At 42.7% G+C, this 27209-nt stretch overlaps 1 protein-coding gene across 2 annotated transcripts in view; it reads right to left on the bottom strand.

Annotated features, from left to right (window-relative positions):
- The window catches only part of MYO18B (myosin XVIIIB), an 884719-nt gene that overhangs the window by 211997 nt on the left and 645513 nt on the right, over positions 1-27209 (bottom strand). For both annotated transcript variants that reach the window (XM_040416566.1, XM_040416565.1), the window contains 2 exons: positions 9910-10023; positions 1946-2062 (listed from right to left, as the gene is read on the bottom strand). In XM_040416566.1, the coding sequence (XP_040272500.1) occupies positions 1946-2062; positions 9910-10023 (231 nt within the window). The remainder of the gene's footprint in view (positions 1-1945; positions 2063-9909; positions 10024-27209) is intronic.

Raw genomic sequence — 27209 nt, forward strand, 5'->3', positions numbered from 1 at the left:
AGCATGCTTCCTGCAGACTGCACTGCATTTTCTGATGACAAGTTGCCTTTAAAGGGAATCTGTCAGCAGATTTGTATCTAATAAACTGACTGACCTGTTACATGTTTGATTGGCAGCTGAAAGCACTCTGCTGTTCCCTCTGCACTTTGACTGATAGGGCCAGGCAGTGAAAATGTGATCACACTTGCTTGGCCCTATCAATCAGAGTGTAGAGGGTGTGTCAGGTGCAGAGAGAGCAGAGTCTCTAGGTGTAATGGCAATACCCCTGATGCTCCTAGAGGCTCATTTGCATATATTAAAACATAATTGTTCTCAGCAATGCGGGCGCATTTGGACATGGGACCAACACAGATGCCTTTAGCTGCCAAGCGCACCTGTAACAGGTCAGAGAGTTTCATAGGTAAAATCTGCTGACAGATGCCCTTTAAGGAGAAGAAGGAGTTGGGTTGTCAACACCTTCTGCTAAGACAGCTACACTGATTTCTCCATACATCTACATTTTAAAATGTCATATATCCACAGCATTATTATATCATACGCTACTGGATTGTTACCTAGGATGCACCAAGATCAGTGATAATGTTATCTTGCAAAAGCGTCATCATTCTCCTGTGCTAACCTTTGGTTCTTTCCTGCACAAAGCGCTGCAGTGATCCACCAAGAACAGTCAATTGCAAAGTTACAGTTCAGTTGGGACATCCTTATCCTGTGCTAACCTTAAAGGCTATGTCTACCTTTGGGAATATTTTTATTATTGCATTCAACTTATTTTGGGCTAAATATCTTCATTAAAAATGTTGAATAATTTGTCCTCTTCAGCTTTTAGTTCCACTACACCTTTTTACAGCGGCGGCCCGTAACTACTTCTGCTTCCCTGTTCCTCCCAGTGGATCTGTTTGCTGGAGCTGCTCTGTCCTTGAATGCAGGTTATGGCCTGCTTGCTGACAAGGGTAAGGACTCTCACTCTCTGCCCACTTAAGGCACCTTCCCTTGTGGTAAAGTGCCTGAGCAATAGGTATGTAGTCCACTAGTATCCTGTTAGGTTTACTATATTTCATTTGTCTGCCCGTATACCAAGTTCTGCCCATTTAATGGATACTGACCCTCCTCTGCCTGACCTGACCTCATTCTGATCTCCATAGTGACCCTGTGCTGTCCACCTTGACTTTTAAATGTTTATTGAATAGCTCATTCTTTTTTTGCCCTGACCTCGGCCTGCCCCAGACTATGATTTTGCCTGATCCCTCGGTGCCCTGAACCATTAATTTTTGTCCCCCGTGACTCAGCTGTCAAACTTATAGAGAATACTCCAAGAGGTAGGGGCCTGGTGATGCTCTTGCAGCAAAGTCCAGATCCCTTTATAGGGGTTAAATGGTGAATACCAGGGGACTGCAAAGATTACGCCCTTAGGAGTAGCCCCAAGACTAATGTTGGTTTACACTGTGGTTCCAAAGCCACGGCTTAACACATTTGCAGACTGTTGCTTCTTCTCAGTGAATCCATCAGAAAGCTGCTCTGACAACTCAATCTGTAGCCCTTATCCGTAATTTCCTCGTTTAAGATAAAAAAAATGTTTAGCTTGATACAAATTTATTGTTGATTTAACTTGTTTTGAAACAGTTCAAAGGACAAAGACACTAGAATTTTCAAGGCATCATTAAAGGTAGACATATAATTTTAAATCCTGCACTACAAAGATACAAAAGAAGCTGTGACATGCATGTCAAAAAGATTTGAAATATTTGTTCCACCTTACACAGCAGTGTGACAAAGATGTCCCCTTTTGTCATCCTAATGTCACAGTGTTCAATTCTTTATGAGGTGAGCAATGCACATAACTTTCTATTTCTTTTCGAAAAAATAAATAAATGAGCTTTAGTATGTGTGTCTCCTCTCCATTGACAAGATGCTGTGGATGCCTTTGTTGAAGGTTTTCTGCCTTTACCTGTGCAATGAGTGCTTTGTGTTTCTTCATAAGCTCATTCAGGTCTTCCTGATCCTCATCGATCCTTTTCAGAAGCTCCACTTTTTCATGCTGCAGCTGGAACAATTGTTCATCAGCCTTTAAATGGGAAAAATGCAATGTCTGAAAGTTACACATTTTACAATAGCACATTCGGGTATCAAATAATGAACAGTTAATACAGGGAATTACGAGGCCACAAAACTTATGCTCTTAATTATGTTCATGCCAAAAGTAACCTCCAAATTAAAATGTGTCCTCATATTCCTCACTACCAGAATACACATTTTGGAGAGATTGCAAAAAGATCTTAGGAGACATTGCTCTGTTATGTTTCTGCATTAAAGGGGTTGTCCGCCTTTTACTATTGATGACCTATCCTCAGGATAGGTCATCAATATCAGAACGGTGGGGGTCCAACTCCCAGCACCTATGCTGATCAGTTGTTTGAAGAGAAGGAAGCACATATATGGGCGCTGCCTTCTCTGCTTTGTTCACCTTCTCTGTTCTGGTTACCTGCTTGCATCAGTGAGAAGGTGTTGAACAGCTCTGTAGTATTCATTTGAACAGACGGAGCTGTCCCTTAGAAGCGAATGGGAGAAGACGCCATGGGGAGAAGGTTTTTTTTAGCAGAGAAAAAAGTCCTGCATCCAACACAGATGTAAACGTAGCCTTATATGTGCCATTTTGATGCAATTTTTTTAAGACAAATCTAGGGGTGAATTCAATACAAAAAAAGGAAATAGAATCTTATCTATAAAATACCTTGTGCTTTAAAATTCACTTCTAACCTTGGCTTCAAAAATGGCATCAACAACTAGATTTCACTTCTAGAAAAGCGTCAAAACTTCTTTACTGTAAGAACTGTGAATCTGTGGAAAAGACTTCCTCAGGACATGGTCACAGCAGGAACATTAGACAGTTTTAAAAAGAGTCTTGGACTCTTGAATATGAACAAACCCACTGAGGAAGAAATAGGGATCTATTTCGAAACGCATCTGGGATCGATGGGATATTCATAAAGAGTCTGAAATTTTAAGCATGGCCATGCAACATTGAAAGATATCTACGAAACTACTTTCTGAAAAAAACGAAAGAAAACCGACTAGTGGTCTACTTTACTAACGGCTGGCTACTGATAGCAATCTATGATCAAAAGATCGAAGCTTCACAGTGATTTTTAAGCCGCGATTAAAGAGTCTGTATCATACGAAAGAAAAGGTAACAGCTCATCTCGCGATAATTGAAGCGATCTTACGGAGTTCCGATTTTATGACGTCAGCAAGCAATTACACTCTGCCATTTGCATTTGATTGAATCAACACCAAGGTAAGCGCTCTTACATGTGGGACGCCACAGAGTTGCGCATCAAATAATGAGTATTCTACTTATCATGCTATGAGACTGTTTGCTATGGATTTTGCCCAATAGGAATTATCAGCATAAGAACGGGACATTATCCATTTTCCATCCAGCTAGGCTTGATCCAACTTAACAGATATACCTGTGCCTTACGGACTTATTACATGAGATAGTCCATCTACTGTCTCATCCATCCCACTAATACGTGTATGCATGTTTTTATGTTTTTTATGTTTTAAGAAATTGCACTATAATTTTACTTTATATTGGTCCTCTGCGTGAACCCTTATGTTCGAGTGCCAGTCCAATTAAATACAATTTTACAGTTTTAAAAAGGGTTTAGATAAATTCTTGTAAAGTAAATGACATTAATGCTTATGAAAATGTGTAGAAATCTGAGTCTCACTTTTTTCAACCGTATTTACTATGTGTCCAACGTCAAGCTTTTCGATTGATGGAACAATGATTCAAACCAGCAAAGGAAGCACTATGTATAATAACAATACATTAGTAAGTACCTTTTATTAACTTCCTCTACATAATAGATGCTATATGCTGAAGTGACACAACCCCTTTAATCTTTCATGTAGATTAATTCTATATATAAATCGCAACTGGCAACTGGGGGAGAGTTAAAAATGTTTTTTACGCCACAAAAGTGACAGTATGCAGTTTAAAATTATGGCTCACAACATATTTATACCAATACAAAAATCCGCAGCACTCACCAGTATGGTGAATCCAATGGTGATTTATTCATAAAACAGCATGGTGATGAGACGTTTCGACCTTCATCGGTCTTTCTCAAGCAATACAATAAATTAACAAGCATGTGCCTTATATAATACAAAGTGGGTGGGGCTATCCCTTCCCCAAGTGGGGTGGTACATCCGAATTCATATATGTTCATAGATCATCATATATACTCATCAATAAGGATAACTTCCGATCCAAATCAGTGCAGTATTGATACATCAAGTACAGTGTACACTCTAATATATCTATAATATTACCTCATAAACAGAAATGACGTCCCCGAGGCATTACTCCATGTCCACACGACTCCTAAAGCGCGCTGAACTCAGCGTACCAGAAACTATAGTGCGCATGCGTCCCCGTCTGCCGACAGCCAATGGGAAAAATTCCCCTTATGACGTCAGTTGTTGCCAAAGTCCGAGGAAGCAGAAAACTCTCCGCTCCATGGCACTGCAGCAAACTGACAGTGTCGCGTAGCGATGACGTGAGTGGTTGCCATGGGGACACGGACGTCCACAAAACAAAGTCATGAACCGTCCGCGTCACCCGGCAACCCACCACAGTCGCATCTAAGTGGCTCAAGGGTGGGGACAAGTGGGGGAAGGCCCAATTAAGTGTTTTGTCATACCTCTGGTGTTTTTCCAAAATGAACAACTTTGGAACCTAGTCATTAATTAGATTTCGGGTTTCGGACCCAATGTACCCTAAAAGTTGAATGTAATTCCTCCAAGGCGAGTACTGATTTCCTTCAGTAGTGCACCCCTATGAGGATACCACATACGCATACATGCTACCCCTTCCAGTGATGACCTTGTCCCATCCGTTGGGGGTTCACGGTCGTGAAGAGTGTCCCACGGGCCGATCATTACAGAATGACAACAGCCCCTGTGGCATACCACGACCGTCCACTCACGCACTAATAAATACTCAGACTTTAGACTATAAAGTTGGACTCACCCCCCACCGGCCGCACCCGGACACCACAAAATAGTAAATGGAAAGAACGGCTAAAGTGCATGACTATGGAGGCATCCGAAAGGGAATTGTGTATCATGGAGGGCCTCGGCGAGGTCTTCCCTGAAAAGAGATAATTGAATATAATTAAAAAAAAGGATTAGTGAAACCCATAATTTGTGAGCATAAAACCATCACAACAATAGCTTTGTTGGGCACAGAACTTGGTTACAAAAAATAATAAAAAGCTCATCTATACAGAGGAAGAAGCGACAGAAATGGATTCCCTATAGAAAGACCCCTAGGTTGAAGTCCCTATTGAGACCCTTGGGCTCCAGTGTATTAAGCGTATAGATCCACTTTAATTCTAGTTGTTTGAGGAGAGTTTCTCGATCTCCTCCACTCCGTAAATGTGGTACTCCATCTATAATCTGGAACCTCAGTTGTGATACATTGTGGCCAGATTTATGGAAATGCTCCGGTACTGGAAGATCTAGCGCTTCTTGGCGGATTTTTGACTTGTGCTGTGTGATTCTCTTTTTAACCTCTTGTGTGGTTTCCCCCACATAAAGGAGTCCACACGGACACTGGAGTATAAAGATTACGTAAGATGAGTTACAAGTGTAGAACTGTCTGATTTCATATCTTTTCCCTGTATGAGGATGTACAAAGGTTTTTTCCTTTTACCATGCTATTACAATGGCAACAGCCAAGACAGGGATAGCAACCCGTTTGTTTATTGTGTTGTTGTGTGTCCAGGGGTCTGTCCGCGTGTACCAATCTATCCCTTACATTAGGGCCCCTTTTGTATGAAAATAGGGGAGGGTTTTTAAATTCTGGGGTATTTGGAAATGCCTGGGTGAGGAGTGTCCAGTTTTTCCTAATCACCGTGGCAACCTGTCTACTCAGCATTGTGTATCGAGAGACAAAAGGAATTCTACATTGTACATTTGACCTGTTTTTATTTTTTTCAAGTAGTGTTTCTCTTTCCATCCTGAAGGCCCTATCCTGATGTTTGTTAGTCAGTTGTGGGGGGTAACCTCTATTGATAAATTTTTGATTCATTTCTTGCAGTCTAGTTTCTACCCTCTCTTCATCGCTCACAATTCTGCGTACCTGTAAGAATTGACTATAGGGGAGTGATTTTATCATACGCCGTGGGTGTGAACTACCATATTGTAAAATATTGTTTTGGTCAGTATTTTTCACATGGATGTCTGTACCCAATATGTTGCCCTGTACACACACCAGTGTGTCTAGGAATTGTAATTGAGTCATGGAACTGATTCTGGTAAATTTAAGGGCTGGATGGATATTATTTAAGTACTCAATAAATTCCTGTAGTTCTAATTCCGAGCCTGTCCATATAAAAAATATATCATCTATGTATCTCATCCAACCCCTCACAAACTTAAAGGAGCTGGATGGATACACAAATAGACTTTCTATATAGGACATATAGATGTTGGCGTAAGCAGGTGCGACATTAGACCCCATTGCGGTCCCCCTGTTTTGCAAAAAAAATTGATCCTTAAACTTAAAATAATTACAGGTCAATATGATCTACAATAACGCCAGAATAAAGTTCACCATTCCCGGTGTAAGCTCTGAGTTATTTAAGACATATCTGACTGCCTCTAGGCCCTTGTCATGGTCAATGCTGGTGTAGAGGCTGACCACATCAAAGGAAACCAGTGTATCTCCTGTCTGGAATGTCAAGTCTTTTAATTTGAGCAAGAAGTGGGTGGTGTCTCTCACATAGGATGTGGTAATTGTTGCATATTTTTGGAGCACTCCATCTAGAAAAATGGCTGATCGTGAAAGGACAGAATTAATGCCGGACACAATAGGACGCCCCGGCGGATTAACTCTGTCCTTGTGTATCTTAGGTAAGGTGTGTAATACCAGAGTGACGGGATGCGTTACAATTAGGTAATCGTGTAGTGGATTGTCGATGATATCTTCAGCGTATGCGTCATCGACCAAAAGCTTAATCTTCAGAGAAATCCACAAGGGCCTAGAGGCAGTCAGATATGTCTTACATAACTCAGAGCTTACACCGGGAATGGTGAACTTTATTCTGGCGTTATTGGAGATCATATTGACCTGTAATTATTTTAAGTTTAAGGATCAATTTCTTTTGCAAAACAGGGGGACCGCAATGGGGTCTAATATCGCACCGGCTTACGCCAAAATCTATATGTCCTATATAGAAAGTCTATTTGTGTATCCATCCAGCTCCTTTAAGTTTGTGAGGGGCTGGATGAGATACATAGATGATATATTTTTTATATGGACAGGCTCGGAATTAGAACTACAGGAATTTAATGAGTACCTAAATAATATCCATCCAGCCCTGAAATTTACCAGAGTCAGTTCCATGACCCAATTACAATTCCTAGACACACTGGTGTGTGTACAGGGCAACATATTGGGTACAGACATCCATGTGAAAAATACTGACAAAAACAATATTTTACAATATAGAAGTTCACACCCACGGGGTATGATAAAATCACTCTCCTATAGTCAATTCTTACGGGTCAATTCTTACGCTTAATACACTGGAGCCCAAGGGTCTCAATAGGGACTTCAACCTAGGGGTCTTTCTATAGGGAATCCATTTCTGTCGCTTCTTCCTCTGTATAGATGAGCTTTTTATTATTTTTTGTAACTAAGTTCTGTGCCCAACAAAGCTATTGTTGTGATGGTTCTATGCTCACAAATTATGGGTTTCACTAATCCTTTTTTTAAATTATATTCAATTATCCCTTTTCAGGGAAGACCTCGCCGAGGCCCTCCATGATCCACAATTCCCTTTCGGATACCTCCATAGTCATGCACTTTAGCCGTTCTTTCCATTTACTATTTTGTGGTGTCCGGGTGCGGCCAGTGGGGGGTGAGTCCAACTTTATAGTCTAAAGTCTCTGAGTATTTATTAGTGCGTGAGTGGACGGTCATGGCTTGCCACAGGGGCTGTTGTCATTCTGTAATGATCGGCCCGTGGGACACTCTTCACGACCGTGAACCCCCAACGGAACCCCCAACGGATGGGACAAGGTCATCGCTGGAAGGGGTAGCATGTATGCGTATGTGGTATCCTCATAGGGGTGCACTACTGAGGGAAATCAGTACTCGCCTTGGAGGAATTACATTCAACTTTTAGGGTACATTGGGTCCGAAACCCGTAATCTAATTAATGACTGGGTTCCAAAGTTGATCCTTTTGGAAAAACACCAGAGGTATGACGAAACACTTGATTGGGCCTTCCCCCACTTGTCCCCACCCTTGAGCCACTTAGATGCAACTGTGGTGGGTTGCCGGGTGACGGGGACGGTTCATGCCTTTGTTTTGTGGACGTCCGCGTCCCCATGGCAACCACTCACGTCATCGCTACGTGACACTGTCAGTTTGTTGCAGTGCCATGGAGCGGAGAGTTTTCTGCTTCCTCGGACATTGGCAACAACTGACGTCATAAGGGGAATTTTTCCCATTGGCTGACGGCAGACGGGGACGCATGTGCACTATAGTTTTCGGTACGCTGAGTTCAGAGCGCTTTAGGAGTCGTGTGGACATGAAGTAATGCCTCGGGGACGTCATTTTTGTTTATGAGGTAATATTATAGATATATTAGAGTGTACACTGTACTTGATGTATCAATACTGCACTGATTTGGATCGGAAGTTATCCTTGTTTATGAGTATATATGATGATCTATGAACATATATGAATTTGGATGTACCACCCCACTTGGGGGATGGATAGCCCCACCCACTTTGTATTATATAAGGCACATGCTTGTTAATTTATTGTATTGCTTGAGAAAGACCGATGAAGGTCGAAACGTCGCATCACCATGCTGTTTTGTGAATAAATCACCATTGAATTCACCATACTGGCGAGTGCTGCGGAATTTTGTATTTCTATAGACGTCGGGACCATAAGCCAAGATCCCCATCTGCGTGCACCACCGCACCTTAAAGGTACCTTTAATGGCCTTCCCTATTATGGGATCAGTAGTGCTGCCAAACCTTTGTAAACATATTTATACCGTCATTTGTGACATTTAGCCCTTCCCACCACTTTTCTAAAGCAAATAAAGGGACGACATTAGTGGGAGGCACTTGGCCTCTAACCGCCCACCAGATTTACTATAATTTGCACAAATTTGCATACATTTTATCTCAAGTCTATTCCAGCCACAAGCTGGCATAGATTTGAGTTTCTGGTGTACGGGCTGTCAGAGGTGCGCCTGCCTCTTCGAAAATTTGGTGCATCTCCCTCCAGCACACAAGGCCATCAAGACTAGTGTGGCCAACGCCAGTCTTGATAAAACTCCCCATTGTCTCTGTCCGCATGATTATTGAAGTGGGATGCTTGTGAGTGAACACTGCCACACAATAGCAATGGATAGAATTGGAGGGCCCCTTTTGTCACTCCAGTGCCAGTCATGGCATTGTGATCCGTTTTATAGCGACAGATGTATAACAGAACTATTATATCTAGCGAGGCAATGAAAGAACAGTCTTCAAGGGATAAAAGCACTGATTTGCATAGATTTGCATTTAATTTGAATTAGTGCAAATATAATGAATATTTTTGGTTTGTCTATTTAAAGTAGTATGCCCATTTTATTATGTATCTAAATAGATTTGTTGGTAAGAAACTATGCCAGGAGAGAAATGCTGGCACGGATCCCGTCATATAAATGCTATCTGCAGCATTCTCTAAACAATAATTAAAACAATAAATATCATTATATAAAGAAATAAAGTGGTAATGTGATACAAAGGTCATCATGTTCATTTACTGGAGAAGCAGTAATCATTTCCAACAGCTTATAGAAGCCAGTAGCCGATAAAAATGTAAATTACCATATTCTTATTCCTGGTAATATTGTCTAGTTCCATGTGTAGACTTTCCAGCTCTAAGCTCAGTGATCTCTGAGACTTCAGGGACTCCGCATTCCTTGCTTCATTCTCTTCAAGCTGAAATAGAGAGGGATAATTTAATGCTTGCAGCAGGAAAAGTCAATAGATATCACTGACAGAAGCTATTTTGTAAATCAGAAAAACTAAAGGTGAGATTGAACATTGCATTTTCCTCCATGAACTGGAAGGAGCATTTTATGTTGTGTCATTTACATCTTTGTCTGTGATGTGCGGTCCGCAAATTGCGGATCGCACATTGCAGGTGTCCGTGTTTAGCGGATCCGCAAAACACTTACGGACGTGTGAATGGACCCTTAACATCTTAAAGGGAGTATTGTGAGTATAAACATTTATTCTGCCAGATTCTGCTTTTGCAAGTATAGGTGGAGCTTTATTGTGAAGTGCTCTCTTCATTGTGTTGCTTAACAGAGGCTCTGAGCAACAGCTGTAATGGTCTCTTGTTTGGATGCAATTCATGGTGAAGCCCTTTCCTAGGCACTTGGGAGAGCAGAATTTGGCAGAATAAAAGTTCATATTCACGCTACCCTAGATGAGAAAAGCTTCACAATAGACGTTTGTCCTGCTCTTCTTAGCCCTTACCTCAGCCCTTACCTTATGCTCAAAACTGCTCACAGACTCCCTTTAACCCTTAAAGGACCAGGCAATTTTCAGTTTTTTGCTCCCCGCATTCCCAGAATTTTTTTTATTTTTCCGTTCACGTAACCTTATGATGGCTTATTTTTTGCAGGACAAGTTGTACTTTGTAATGGCACTATTTACGGGTTGCATAAATTGTAGTGGTAAGAGGGAAAATAATTCCAAATGGAGTGGAATTGAAAAAAATATAAAATTCTTGCGCATTTTTTTGTTTTTACAGCTTTCACTGTGCATTCAAATTGACCTGTTACAGTACATTAATTCTCCAGGGCAGTAATATCACAACAATACCACACTTGTATAGTTTTTCGTGCATTTTAACATTAAATAAAATGAAAAACCTTGAAAAAAAATTGTGAACGGAGATGTATGATGGCTTATTTCTTGAGGGGCAATCTGTACTTTGCAGTGATACCATTTTGAACTGTGTGTGACTTTTTGTAAAAAATTTTTGGGGGAGATTAGATTGCCCATTATGTTCACTGATGGCTATATAGCCATCATTGAATGCTTAACTTTCAATATAGCAATACAGTGCTGCCATCTAGTGGCCTGTATTGGTATAATCTACTAATAGCTACTAAAACCTGCTTGAGACTTCGAGCTATTAGTACAGTGGTCCCTCAAGTTACAATATTAATTGGTTCCAGGATGACCATTGTATGTCGGAACTATTGTAACTTGAGTACTTGGTTCCAAAGCCCCAAAATGTCATCCAAGATAAATAAAAAAAATGAAGATTTAAGAAAAATAAGCAGATAACTAAGACAGATAAAAACAAGTGCTTAGATATAACAGTCAGGAATAGCTGCTAGCTAGAAACTAATACAGGTAATTTACCAGAGAAGTGGCCTTGATTGGTTGGATCTGAGTCTAAGACATTGTATGTTGAGTCTAGTTTCAACTTATGATGGGTCAGAAAAGACCATTGTATGTTTAAAATATTGCATCCTGAGGCCATTGTATCTTGAAAGACCACTGTATAGTATACAGGTTCCCTGATGTCAGACCGGGAACGCTCTTACAGGAGCGGGATTGCGCAGCTCCCGCTTCTGAACTGCTCAGATGCCGTGCAATCAGACTTAGGAGCCTTATAAACCAGCAGAAACCCGCCAACTATGGTGCCCCCTGCACGCGTGAGTGGCACCATGTTTAAAGAAGCGACTTCCACTGCACATGTACGGCGGAGATCGCAAATGGGTTAACAAGAGTAGCAAGCTTTCTGTTTACACCAATTCCTTTCAAGGAACTGATCTGATGGCTCAAGTGAAGCCCTTACCTCTGAACTCCTGACAGCTCATAAACATTCATTATTGCTCAATTCTTATGAAACTAATAAGAACTTTTGTTTCAAGTAAAAGGGTCTTCTATCAAAGCTGTATCTGTGCATTACTAAGAAGAGTCTGTCTCCAGTCTTCTATTGAACGCTGAAGACTCCTGGGTGTAAACAGTCAGATAGGCAGGGTAATAGAGAGTGATAGTTAGGCCATACAGTATGTCCATTTTGAGGGACTGAGATAGTCAGGCTTGAACTGGCCCACAGGGGTACAGGTGAATCCTCCGGTGGGCCCCTGAACAAGGTGGGCCCCTAGTCTCCCACCCCCTGCACAAGTTGAACATAACACAGTAGACTTACTGCACTACATACATATATTCACTGTACGGGCACCTCAACCGGCCTATGTTCATATAAAACACTTGATAGATTACACTGCGCAACAATGATTTTACTACTGAGAGAAAAACATGTGATTTATACTAAAATGAGCGCACTGTTTCCAAATATGAACTCGGAATTTGCCTGACACGTCTAGATTTTAAGTTATACATGCAAAGCCTATTCAGTTATAATATTAATGCATTATATTGGAGATATTCCAATGGACATGTCCAGACCTGCACAGATGCACTCAGGCTGATGTCAGCAGTAAGTATATAAGGCAAGCAGGACAGATTTTGATAAAGTGATCTGTTGTAGTGCTAGCAGTTTAAAACTTAAGATGGATAAATGCAAATATGTCAACGATCCAGACAATCTCTGCTACATATGTGGCAAATACACTGCTTATGATCAGCGCAAGAATCTGACAAAGCGAGTGCGTCTTGCTTACAAGTATTACTTTGACTGTAAAATTGGAGATCAAGATAAATGCTGGGCACCTCATGTTTGTTGCACTGTGTGTTACTCTGGGCTAACGCAGTGGTTGAATGCTAAAAGGAACGGAATGGCTTTTGCAGTGCCTATGGCTTAGCGTGAGCAGAAAATCATTCAGACTAAAATCGCCAGATGTTCAAAGAGAAGTCACAAATTGCGTATACTGACTAAGTCTACTCTTAAACCAGTACCACAAGATGTGGGAGGGGCAGGCACTGGATTCTCTACAACAGGAACGGCAATTGAAACAGACTGTTCTGATCCTGATGAAGTTGTTTGTCACAATGTATTTTCCTGATCCAGAACAACTGGAGGGTCAGCTGCACTTGCTGAGCCAATCAGATTTAGATGATCTGGTAAGAGATCTGTTATTATCTAAAGAAAAGTCCGATTTGCTAGCTTCTAGACTTCAGGAATAGAATTGTGGTCACATAATGTCCCTGTGAGCTGCTCTGTTCAAGGGAAAAAAAATCTCTTTTACATCTTTGCGGACATTGGTGAACGGAAGCAGGCTTGGACTGGCCCAAGGGGTGCAGGTGAATCCCCCTATGGGCCCCTGAGCAAGGTGGGCCCCTAGTCTTCCACCCCCTGCACAAGTGACACACAACACAGTAGACTTACTGCACTACATACATATATACAATGTGCAGCACCTCAACCAGCCTATGTTTATATAAAAAACTTGATAGATTATTAAAGAAACTCCCCATTGTATTATTATAGACATGATCAGAGCTGAGATGACCTCTAGGTGTGGAGGAAACCTAGCCAGTATCCTCTTTTCCCCAGGACCTACCTTCTCAAATATACTGCAGGGACCCCCATATTCAATCACCTGGTAGCATCTTACTGCTGTGTGAGCAGATAATATTTGAATGTATCCTTACATTGGGCCCACAAAATAAATTTTACGGGTGGGCCCTAGGTACCCCAGTCCGACTGGAAGCTCCATTCACTGAGCTTTACAAGCTGATCAGCCACTGTGTATACAGGCTTGTTGTGCATTAACACCCGGTGAGGCCTGTAGGTGAGCACCTGTTTGACCAGCAATAAAAAGCTGAAAATAGGTACAAATCAAAACCTTTTTGCAGCTACTACCAATAAAAAGGGTTATATTTCCAATCTTGTACAAATAAGGCGATTACAAAGCTCTGCAATTTAGCCTGTGACTCGGCTCAACGAAAAACCTGCCCTATGCTCGCACCTAACTAGTTGTCTGTCAGAGGCGTTCTTGTGCAGCCGCAGCAGAACATGATGGAATTATTTCTGTGTGATTCGCACAACGAGAACAGCCTCAGAAATGAAACTCTATTTTGCACACGTTCACAGACTTCATGAATTATTTTTACGAACAGATGGACAGTTTGAGCAAATGCTAATTCCCTTCTGTTTCTCAGCTCTAGAAATGTATGAGAAAGTCTGAAGGTTAGCACAGTATTTCATTTCCAAGCCTCATGATGAATGGTATGCGCACACTCTACTTACTTTTCTCTGCTTGCTTTAAATAACATGGGACAATCAAAAGTTCTTCACGCACAGTGATAAAAGTTTTTATAGGGTGAAGAATTTAGAAACCTATTGGGGCGTCCAAGGGGACATTCAAAAGTACAGATAGAAAGCATAGGGATTCTGGGTCTGTCACTTGCTCAATCAGCCTCTTTAAAAGGTTAAACATTGACTTATAGAATAGCTACTAGTGTTGGTCGAGCACCAAAGTGCTCGGGTCCTCGATTAGAACACCTTGGGATGCTCGGGTGCTCTACTGAGCACCCGAGCACAATGGAAGTCAATGGGAGAACCCAAGCATTAAACCAGGCACCCCCTGCTCTGAAGAGGGGAGCATGTCTGGTTTACAGGGAAAGGTCATAAATTGATGGAAACACCAGTGAAATGGTTCAGGAACATCATCGGGAGGATGTCTGGATGCATCTTGGACTCACAGGTCGCTGCTGGGAACGATGTTGTCCGAATAGTACGCCACTTTTACAGACTGATAATAATACACACAAAACCAAAGATAAAATCGATTTTAAAAGGAAAAATTGTTAGGAAACATTATTGCCTGTATATTTACTTGTTTATAAAGTGCAAGTGCTGCTAAAAATTACAAGGAAGAGGCACTCCGATACAACCTGTATATCACATAAAAGAGGGCCTCATTCACATTGTGGTACAATTATTCAGGTAGTGGGACTCCTACAATCATAAAGCCTATGCACTAAGTAAAAGGGCTACCAAAAATTACAAGGAACCGGAACTCCAATACACCCTTTATTACACATAAAGAAGGGCATCATACACACCCTTGAAAAGTTATGATTGATGGCCTGCTGGTGACCCTCAAAAACATTAGGAGCAAGGGCCTGCTGGTGAACCTCTAAAACATTAGGGGGCCTGCTGCTGATCTGACCATCTAAAACATTAGTGGCTGCTGCTGATCTGACCATCTAAAACATTAGTGGCTAGGGCCTGCTGGTGACCCTCAAAAACATTATGGGTGAGGGCCTGCTGGTGACCCTCAAAAACATTATGGGTGAGGGCCTGCTTGTGACCATCTAAAATATTATGGGCGAGGGCCTGCTGGTGACCCTCAAAAACATTATGGGCGAGGGCATGCTGGTGACCCTCTAAAACATTAGGAACAAGGGTCTGCTGGTGACCCTCTAAAACATTATGGGCAAGGGCCTGCTGGTGATCCTCAAAAACATTATGGGCGAGGGCCTGCTGGTGACCCTCAAAAATATTATGGGCGAGGGCCTGCTGGTGACCATCTAAAACATTATGGGTGAGGGCCTGCTATGTACTCCTTCACCATCTTCCAAAATTTTTCTCTCCTTGTGACACTAGGCCGTGCATCAGGTTGAGGGGTGTCATAAAACTGTCCCAGGCCTTGGAGAGTGTTGCCCTGCCTCTGTTGGAACTTCTGTGTGTTCCCCTGGTATCACCTCCTCGGTTGGCCAAGGAACTACGTACTCTGCAGGCAGCATTGTCAGCTGGAAATATTTGGAGAAATTTTTCCACAAGAACCTTCTGATATTGCACCATTTTGCTCGTCCTCTCCACCACAGGAATGAGAGATGAGAAGTTCTCTTTGTAGCAGGGGTCGAGAAGGGTGAACAACCAGTAATCGGTGTTAGCCAAAATGCGTACAACGCGAGGGTCAGAGGAAAGGCAGCCTAACATAAAGTCAGCCATGTGTGCCAGAGTCCCAACAGACAAGACTTTGCTGTCCTCATCAGGAGGATGACTCTCAATCTCCTCATTCTCTTTATCCTCTTTTACCCATCCACGCTAAACAGATGGAATAAAACTTCCATGGGTACTACCCTCTGTAGCGGAGGCAACCGTCTCCTGCTCCTCCTCATTATCCAATTCGCGCTGAGAAGATGAACTGAGGGTGGTCTGGCTATCACCCTGTGTACTGTCTTCCCCCATTTCCACCTCTTCCACATGCAAAGCGTCCGCCTTAATTGTGAGCAGTGAGCGTTTGAGTAGACACAGAAGCCCACTTGTCGCTTGTGAAGAGCCGAAGCTGACTGGAAAGGCAATGACCATGTTGCAGCTGGTATTCCACTACTGCCCTCTGCTGCTCACAAAGCCTGGCCAAAATGTGGAACATGGAGTTCCAGCGCGTTCTCACGTCACACAATAGTCGGTGAGCTGGCAATTGCAAGCGCTGCTGCAGCGTTGCCAGACCGGCGGAAGCTGTCGCTGACTTGAGGAAATGGGCACACACGCGGCGCACCTTCACCAGTAGCTCAGGAAAATTGGGGTAGGTTTTGAGAAACCGCTGAACCACCAGGTTGAATACGTGGGCTGGGCATGGTAAGTGTGTGAGCTTGCCAAGCTCCAAAGCTGCCACCAAGTTACGGCCATTATCAGAAACAACCATGCCTGGTCGTAGGTTGAGTGGCGAGAGCCACAGCCCAGTCTGGTCCCTTATCCCCTGCCACAGATCTGTGGCGGTGTGCTGTTTGTCACCCAAGCAGATCAGTTTAAGCACGGCCTGTTGCAGCTTCCCCACTGCAGTGCTACACTGCTTCCAGCCACTGTCTGATGTCTGATAATTCAGAGGTGTAAGTGGAGGAGGAGGCGGAGGAGGAGGAGAAGGGGGGTTGCAGCCACTAACGTAGGTGGTGGCAGAAACCCTGATGGAAGTAGGGCCCGCAATCCTTGGCGTCGGTAGCACCTGTGCCATCCCAGGGTATGACTCGCTCCCGGCCTCCACAACGTTCACCAAGTGTTCCGTCAGGGAAATGTAGCGTCCCTGGCCAAAAGCACTTGTCCATGTGTCAGTTGTTAAGTGGACCTTTCCAATAACTGCGTTGGTCAGGGTATGGGTGATGTTACGGGACAAATGCTGGTGTAAGGCTGGGACTGCACACTGTGAAAAATATTGGCGGCTGGAGACAGAGTAACGCAAAACAGCCACCGCCATCAGGCTGCGGAAATCCTCAGTGTCCACAAGCCTAAATAGCAACATTTTCAGGGCCAGAAATTTGGAATTGCACATTTAGTGCTATGGGTGGGTGGCTGGGTATTTGCGCTTTCGTTTAAAGGCATGGGGTATAGACATCTGTACACTGCGCTGGGACACAGAAGTGGATGTGCTAGCTGATGGTGCTTGCGAAGGTCCAGGTGCAGGGCGGGAGGCATCCAGGCCTGCTTATTGGACAGGGGATTGGCCAGCACGTAACACAGGGGAAGAGGAGGCAGTGGTGTGACCCGCAGACACTGATTGTGGACCCAGGCATTCTGCCCACCTATTAGGGTGCTTTTATGCCATATGGCGGATCATGCTGTTGGTGGTGAGGTTGCTAGTGTTCACGCCCCTGCTCATTTGGTACGGCACCGGTTGCAAATGACAATTATTTTCCTCAAAAAAGTGCCAGACTGCGGAGCACCTACCCCTTGGCAAGGGAGATTGCCGCAAGGGGGTGCTCCGGGGAAGAGTTGCGGGCCTGTTTGGTGTGGCCCGCTTTCTCCCTTTTGCCACCCCACTGCCTCTACCAGCCTGTTGTGGTGCTGCGGATCCCTCTCCCTCTGTACTGCTGTCCTCACTCGGTTTGCCACCTTCCCAGGTTGGGTCAGTGACTTCACCATCCACCACCTCCTCTTCCACTTCCTCACTCTGCTTATCCTCCTGACTTGTTTGCCTAATAACAACCTCAGTTATTGACAACTGTGTCTCATCATCATCATCCAACTCGTGAAACACTAATTGCGATTCCCCACCGTCATCTTCCTATGACTGTGGATGCTCAAGAGTTTTGGGAATCAGGGCACAATATCTCCTCATGTCCCTCTTCAAGCGGGCTTGTCGAGAGGCCCAAATCAAGGAATGGCGATGAAAAGAGCTCCTTGAAATATCCGAGTGTGGGATCACTTGTTTGCCAAGACTCTCTATGGTGGGATCAAGGAGTATCAGAGTCAGAATTGTGTTGACCAGACTCTTGGCTACTGAGACTGGACTTTGTGGAAGACAGGGTGGTGCTTAACCGACTGGAAGCGTTATCTGCTGCAATCCAACCGACCACCTGGAGCAACTGGTCTGACTTCGAGAGTGGTGTCCTGCGCCGCCCTGCAAATTGGGACATGAAGCTAGGTATCGTGGATGAGTGTGTTTCTTGTGCTCTGGCAGCAGGCACAGTTTCACCGCGCCCAGGGCCATGGCCTCTGCGTGCACCATCTTGCAGCACGGCCACATCCCCGTCCCTTATTGCTCATATTAAATGCTATGTACAGTCAGGTCCATAAATATTGGGACACCGACACAATTCTAACATTTTTGGCTTTATACACCACCACAATGGATTTGAAATGAAACGAACAAGATGTGCTTTAACTGCAGACTGTCAGCTTTAATTTGAGGGCATTTACATCCAAATCAGGTGAACGGTGTAGGAATTACAACAGTTTGCATATGTGCTTCCCACTTGTTAAAGAACCAAAAGTAATGGGACAATTGGCTTCTCAGCTGTTCCATGGCCAGGTGTGTGTTATTTCCTCATTATCCCAATTACAATGAGCAGATAAAAGGTCCAGAGTTTATTTCAAGTGTGATATTTGCATTTAGAATCTGTTGCTGTCAACTCTCAAGATGAGATCCAAAGAGCTGTCACTATCAGTAAAGCAAGCCATCATTAGGCTGAAAAAACAAAACAAACCCATCAGAGAGATAGCAAAAACAATAGACGTGGCCAAAACAACTGTTTGGAACATTCTTAAAAAGAAGGAACGCACCGGTGAGCTCAGCAACACCAAAAGACCCAGAAGTCAACGGAAAACAACTGTGGTGGATGACCGAAGAATTCTTTCCCTGGTGAAGAAAACACACTTCACAACAGTTGGCCAGATCAAGAACACTCTCCAGGAGGTAGGTGTATGTGTGTCAAAGTCAACAATCAAGAGAAGACTTCACCAGAGTGAATACAGAGGGTTCACCACAAGATGTAAACCATTGGTGAGCCTCAAAAACAGGAAGGCCAGATTAGAGTTTGCCAAATGACATCTAAAAAAGCCTTCACAGTTCTGGAACAACATCCTATAGACAGATGAGACCAAGATCTGCTTGTACCAGAGTGATGGGAAGAGAAGAGTATGGAGAAGGAAAGGAACTGCTCATGATCCTAAGCATACCACCTCATCAGAGAAGCATGGTGGTGGTAATGTCATGGCGTGGGCATGTATGGCTGTCAATGGAACTGGTTCTCTTGTATTTATTGATGATGTGACTGCTGACAAAAGGATGAATTCTAAAGTGTTTCGGGCAATATTATCTGCTCATATTCAGCCAAATGCTTCAGAACTCATTGGATGGCGCTTCACAGTGCAGATGGACAATGACCCAAAGCATACTGCAAAAGCAACTAAAGAGTTTTTTAAGGGAAAGAAGTGGAATGTTATGCAATGGCCAAGTCAATCACCTGACCTGAATCCGATTGAGCATGCATTTCACTTGCTGAAGACAAAACTAAAGGAAAAATGCCCCAAGAATAAGCAGGAACTAAAGACTGAAGTTGCAGTAGCGGCCTGGCAGAGCATCACCAGGGATGAATCCCAGCGTCTGGTGATGTCTATGCGTTCCAGACATCAGGCTGTAATTGACTGCAAAGGATTTGCAACCAAGTATTTAAAAGTGAAAGTTTGATTTATGATTATTATTCTGTCCCATTACTTTTGGTCCCTTAACAAGTGGGAGGCACATATGCAAACTGTTTTAATTCCTACACCGTTCACCTGATTTGGATGTAAATACCCTCAAATTAAAGCTGACAATCTGCAGTTAACGCACATCTTGTTTGTTTCATTTCAAATCCATTGTGATGGTGTATACATAGTAACATAGTAACATAGTACATAAGGCCGAAAAAAGACATTTGTCCATCCAGTTCGGCCTGTTATCCTGCAAGTTGATCCAGAGGAAGGTAAAAACCCCTGTGAGGTAGAAGCCAATTTTCTCCACTTTAGGGGAATAAAAAATTCCTTCCCGACTCCAATCAGGCATCAGAATAACTCCCTGGATCAACGACCCCTCTCTAGTAGCTATAGCCTGTAATATTATTAAGCTCTAGAAATACGTCCAGGCCGCTCTTGAATTCCTTTATTGTACTCACCATCACCACCTCCTCAGGCAGAGAGTTCCATAGTCTCACTGCTCTTACCGTAAAGAATCCTCTTCTATGTTTTTGTACAAACCTTCTTTCCTCCAGACGCAGAGGATGTCCCCTCGTCATAGTCACAGTCCTGGGGATAAATAGCTGATGGGATAGATCTCTGTACTGACCCCTGATATATTCATACATATTAATTAGATCTCCCCTCAGTCGTCTTTTTTCTAAAGTGAATAACCCTAATTTTGATAATCTTTCAGGGTACTGTAGTTGCCCTCCTCTGAACCCTTTCCAGCTCTGCTATGTCTGCCTTGTTTACAGGAGCCCAGAACTGTACACAGTACTCCATGTGTGGTCTGACTAGCGATTTGTAAAGTGGTAGGACTATGTTCATATCACGGGAATCTATGCCCCTTCTGATGCAACCCATTATCTTGTTGGCCTTGGCAGCAGCTGCCTGACACTGGTTTTTGCTGCTTAGTTTGCTGTTTATTAAAATTCCTAGATCCTTTTCCATGTCAGTGTTACCGAGTGTTTTACCATTTAGTATGTACGGGTGACTTGCATTTTCCTTCCCATGTGCATAACTTTACATTTATCAGTGTTAAACTTTATCTGCCACTTATCTGCCCAAGCCTCCAATCTATCCAGATCCCTCTGTAGTAGTATACTGTCCTCATCAGTGTAAATTACTTTACACAGTTTAGTGTCATCTGCGAAAATTGATACTTTACTATGCAAGCCTTCTACAAGATCATTAATAAATATATTGAAGAGAATAGGGCCCAATACTGACCCCTGAGGTACTCCACTAGTGACAGTGACCCAATCTGAGTGTGTACCGTTAATAACCACCCTCTGTTTTCTATCACTCAGCCAGTTACTTACCCACATACAGATGTTTTCTCCCAGTCTGAGCATTCTCATTTTATATACTAACCTTTTATGTGGTACAGTGTCAAATGCTTTGGAGAAGTCCAGATATACGACATCCATTGATTCGCCGCTGTCAAGTCTAGAACTTACGTCCTCATAGAAACTGATTAAATTAGTCTGACATGACCGATCCCTCACGAAGCCATGCTGATATGGCGTTATTTGCTTATTTCCGTCGAGATGCTCTAACATAGCATCTCTCAGAAAACCTTCAAACAGTTTACCCACAACAGATGTTAAACTTACCGGCCTATAGTTTCCAGGCTCTGTTTTTGGCCCCTTTTTGAATATTGGCACCACATTTGCCATGCGCCAATCCTGTGGGACATTCCCTGTCAGTATAGAGTCTGCAAATATCAGAAATAAGGGTCTGGCTATATGTTAGATGTTGTGTCGATGTCCCAATATTTATGGACCTGACTCTATGCTTGTAAGTATGTCACACGTAAAGTAGCGCAGGTTTTGTAAGTGGGCAGATATTTTTAGGATGCGCACACATTAAACAAGAGATGTAGCACAGATAATGTCGCTGTCCACAGCGTCTATAAAAAAAGTACACTGATTGTCACAGATAATTTTAGGATGCGCAAGCGTTATACAGGAGGTATAGCACAAGTAATGTCGCTGTCACCAGCGACTAATAAAAAATACACTGAATCAATGTCACTGATATTTAGGATCGACAAACATTATACACGAGATGTAGCGCAGGTAATGTCGCTGCCACCAGCAGCAAAAAATTTGACTGAATGTCACAGATATTTTGGATACACAAACGTTATACTGGAGATGTAGCGCAGGTAATGTAACTGTCCGCAGTGGACACCGTCTACGGAAAAAGTACACTGGATGTCACAGATATTTTTAGGCTGCGCACACGTTACACAGAAGATATAGCGAAGATAATATCGCTGTCACCAGCGGTAAAAAAAATGATACTGAATGTTACTGATATTTCGGATGTGCTAACGTTACACTGGAGATGTAGCGCAGGTAATGTCGCTGCCACCAGAAGCAAAAAATTTAGACTGAATGTCACTTATATTTCGGATACGCAAACGTTATACAGGAGATGTAGCGCAGGTAATGTAACTGTCCGCAATGGACACCGTCTATGGAAAAAGTACACTGGATGTCACAGATATTTTTAGGCTGCGCACACGTAGGTTGCGCTAAAAATATATATTGCTGCCAGATACAACAATAGTCCTTAAAAGGACTTTTGGGTCTCTAACAATTCCATGCAATTTAGCGCAGGTTGCGCTAATAATTATATTGCTGCCAGATACAACAATAGTCCTTAAAAGGACTTTTGGGTCTCTAACAAGTTTTTTCAATAAAATTTTACTATTTCAATCCCTACACTATCTGTCCCTTCTTCAGCACAGCTCTCCCTGACTAAGACTGAGCACCCAATGATGCGTTCCGACCAACCAATAACTGTAATGCCAGTAGCCAACATGGCTACGGCATTACAGTGAATGGCAGTACTTACCTGCACTTTTATTTGCTGCATAGCAGCCAACAAACGTGCGGGGAGGAGACTCGTGCATTGCACTCGTGCACACGTGGTGTTCGGCTGAACACTGCGATGTGCCGAGCATCACGATGCTTGAGTAAAATTAGTGTTCGTCAGAGCATGCTCGCCCAACACTAATAGCTACCTTACACCTGGTGGCATCAGAGGAAAAGCTTGCTTGTATTACCTCTTCCCTCAATCACAATCTGCAATATCAACTGCTGAAAATCAGTGCCACAATAATGCACAATCAATATGACATGGAGATTATAGCAGGTGATGGACACCACTAAAAATACATTAGTAGTACATCAATTCCCTTTCAGGTCCAAAAAAAAAAATCTCTCATTGGCAGGGACCCCTGCCACAACAGCACCTTTAGATCTTGACATACAGTATATTGATGCTAGCACCAGGACGTTAGGTGCACCAGTGCGTACAAGGTGATGATGCTGGCCAACTTAAAGACCATGTATGCTATAGACATGATGGACATGGCTATGGTACTGGTGAAGGGAAGATGATCTTTATACGGGTCTGGCGCAGTTTCAATAATAGGATAGTTGAGCACTGGAGACTGCTTCGGTAGGTTATTAGAAGACCTGCTTTGATACCATATATTATGTGTGTTGTCTCATGCTGCACTTAGGCTACTTTCAGACCTGCGTTTAGGTCGGATCCGTCTGGTATCTGCACAGATGAATCTGCACCTATAATGCAAATGTTTGTATCCATTCAGAACGGATCCGTTTGCATTACCATGAACAAAAAAAAAAAAAAAAAGCTGCGTTTTGGTGTCCGCCTCCAGAGAGGAATGGAGGCTGAACGGAGGCAAACTGATGCATTCTGAACGGATCCTTATCCATTCAGAATGCATTGGGACTGAACTGATCCGTTTTGGGCCGCTTGTGAGAGCCTTGAAACGGATCTCACAGGTGGACCCAGAAACGGCAGTGTGAAAGTAGCCTTCACTGTGCTGCCCATGATGCTCACCAAGAGATAAAAAAATGGCCACTATTGGGGGGGGGGGGTTCAAACAAAAGACATTACTGTATAAGGGAAAAAAAGAGGACTACTGTTGCGTTGGAAAACTGCACTGTGGGGGCACAAAGGAATTACTGAGTAGGGAGCACAAAACGAGGCATTATTACTGCATGGAGTCACAATAACTAAGTCCATAAGACAAGCATTGTTACGGTGTGTGTCAGAAATAGGGCACTATTACTGTGAGGTTTCGTCCTTTACTGGTGGGTGTGCTCCGCAGCAGGCTGCGCCGCAGGCATCCAGCTCCTGGGCCTCTGTGTGCAAGAGCGCCAGCCAATCAGGAGTAACACGAGACGTCTGGTCACGACATCATCACTGGCGTCCAGTCTCCAGGGTAGCCAAGCTGGGCCTCAGTGTGTAGGAGCGCCGGCCAATCATCAGTAATGCTGAGATGTCTGGCATGATGAAGTTGCAGGTCTCATGTGACGTGGACATCCCATATGAATTATGGGGTGGCGACAGTTGCCTGTGATTAGGGGTCTCACTGCACTAAGCTGTACATTTCTGATTTCACACTGTCTGGATTCTCCTGGCATTGACCTCAGCTAAATACATTTTGCTTTGTCTTCTGTGTATATTCTGTCCTAGATCTTTTGGTCTGTTACTCGTCTATGTTTTATCTGTCACTTAGTGTGCTATTTTGTACTTGTACTTCTCTGTAGCTCCCAGTATCGACTTGGGAAGGGATCATCGCCACTTGTGGGCCGTCATCTAGGACAGATCATGCAAATAAGTAGGGATAGTGGTACAGGTGGAGTTCAGGACCTCACTGATGCCTATTGTGACAATTACTGTTTACAATCACCAAGACGGGAATTATCACTATCTCAGGCATTATAGTTGGCAAGACTGTGTAAAGGTGGGGAGGCTGCTAGAAAAGTGAGCAGTCAAAAATGTCTCGATATTCTGCAGAGTTTTGCTATAGTATAAAAAAGTTATCATGGTGGTCTGGGTTTGATAGAGAAGAAAAGTAAAATTAAAATACTTCAATGAGAAAAGACATCACCTGAAAATCACTGGATTTACTGTAACTGTACTATATACCTTTATACAGTCTGCAGAGTGCCAGTGTAAAACTGGCCTCTACCACTATATGGTCACTGTATAGTGGTAATTTTGGTCTTAGTACAGAGGATTTTATTCAGTAACAATATGGTGGTATTATTCAGTTACTATGTTGAAGTAATATTCGGCCATGGTATAGTTGTATATCTTGCATAGTGGTATTATTGGTAATATTTGCATTACTGGGTTTTGTTCATAGTTTGGTGATATTTGTTCTTTGTATAGTTGTGATATTTTGCGATTGTATGACTATTATTTAGAGGTATATTAACATATATAGAATATTATAGAATATCATAGAATATCTCCCATTAGACTCCAGTTATCCTTTTGCTTTATGTGACTATAATATCTCCTGGGTAATGTAATGTAATATAAGGTTCTGGAGGGTGAGACATCTCCCTTATCTACATAATGGTTTCATGTTATCGCTGTGTTCATATAAAAAACTGAACAGTTGCAGGGTAACTAGTTGTGTTCTTACTTAGTTCCAATATGTTGTTATCAGCAGGCACAATCTTCTGCTATGACACTAATATCTATTACAGTAACCTGCCGTGCAGATGTTTGGAAGATAGAGCTGGTTATGTGAGTTAGAAGAATTGTATACAATCCTGAGTATACTCTGTAGGGCCGTAGGGTCGAAGCAGTAATAAAGTCATTACAGATGTAGCAGAGCTGAATCTGACATTCCAAGCTCTTTCTTCTGTGATATTTAACTGGTTAGTGAAAAGTGAAGAAAACTCAGTAAATCCAGTCTTATGAAAGATCAAAGATATGAATGACAAAATCAGCTTTTCCAATATAAGGGAATTATGGAATAAAGGATTTTGACATTTTATATATCAGATATCAGCTATATATAATAGCTCCTAATCATTGAATCTGGGTGTTTCAATCAGTCCTATTGCTGCATGCGTATAAACTCCAACAGTCTGCCTTTAAAAACATTTGTGAAAGTATGGCTCATTCTGCCGCGTGGTAGTTTACAGGGGGGAACATGAGAGTGAAGAGGATAGGAGTAGTCATGCTCCGATTCTCTCCTTTCCCTCTCACTCAACATCACTGTGTGACTTCACAAATGCTTTTCTGAGTAAATAAACAAAAATTCCCACAGAAACATCAAAAATCTTGTAGAAAGGCTTCCCAGACAATCAGGGGCAAGAAATTTTCTTTTGCTGATAACCTCAAAGAATGCCATTCTGTGTTCAACTACTAATAGGGAACTTATATTGTGCACCCCATTGTTAGCGGTGCTTCACTATTGGAGTGATCCGATGTTCTAGTGGTGGTGAAGACGTTTGGAAAAAAAGGAGAGCCGTGGAGCTTTATGATGTGCCTATATGTCAAGCTGCGCTTGTGAGTACAATCACACAAGGAATTTTTGGTGATCTGCAGTGCTTCACTATATGTATAATTTCTGACATCCCACAGGAGCCTTAAGTTTGGTTGCAGTGGGACCTGGTTTACTTGCTTGTGTCTTAAATATTGGATGCTTCGAGATGGAAGAGGTGCAACCTTCTGGATAGGGAATGCGCGGTCCCTCAAAAACGCTATTGTTAAACCCAAGTTATTGAACACGTTGAATATTGCTGTAAGATAACAGGAAGTTACAGCAAATGCATTTTAGAGCAATAATGAAATTTTTATACCCGGATTTTTGAACACTATGTATATTACTGCAAGCTAACTGATAGTTACAGCGAACGCAACACTGCAATAATGTAATTGTTAAACCTGTGTTATTGACCACATATTTTTACTACAAAAAATGTGTTTTATTACTGCAAAATACCATTTAGTTCAAACACACTGTACTTCAAAAACTGGATTGTTATACCCATATTAGTGAATGCATTCTATTAATACAATATACTGTGTACTTCAAACACATTTCACTGCAAATATTGCATTGTTAAACTTGTTATTGAACACATTTTATTTTTACTGAAATTACATTTTAATTTAAATTTTATTGTATTACTGCAAAATGCATGAGATACAATGATACAATGTGTAAGCAGCTTTCGGCGTGTAGATGTTTGCCACCCGATTGACTGAGGAGGACCCTCTTAGATCCAACTACCACCTTCTCTGCTACCACAAGCAGCAGAAGCCGCAGCAGCCAGTTCTGTATCGGCAACATGATGGAGTTTTTCCATGTGCTGTGCCAGGCTGACGCAAATCAGCCAACGGAAGCATACCATCCGAGCAACTATGGTTCAGTCCTACCTACACTATGGTCTTTCTCTGG

Source organism: Bufo bufo, chromosome 2 (assembly GCF_905171765.1).
Source record: "Bufo bufo chromosome 2, aBufBuf1.1, whole genome shotgun sequence".
Lineage (NCBI taxonomy): Eukaryota > Metazoa > Chordata > Amphibia > Anura > Bufonidae > Bufo > Bufo bufo.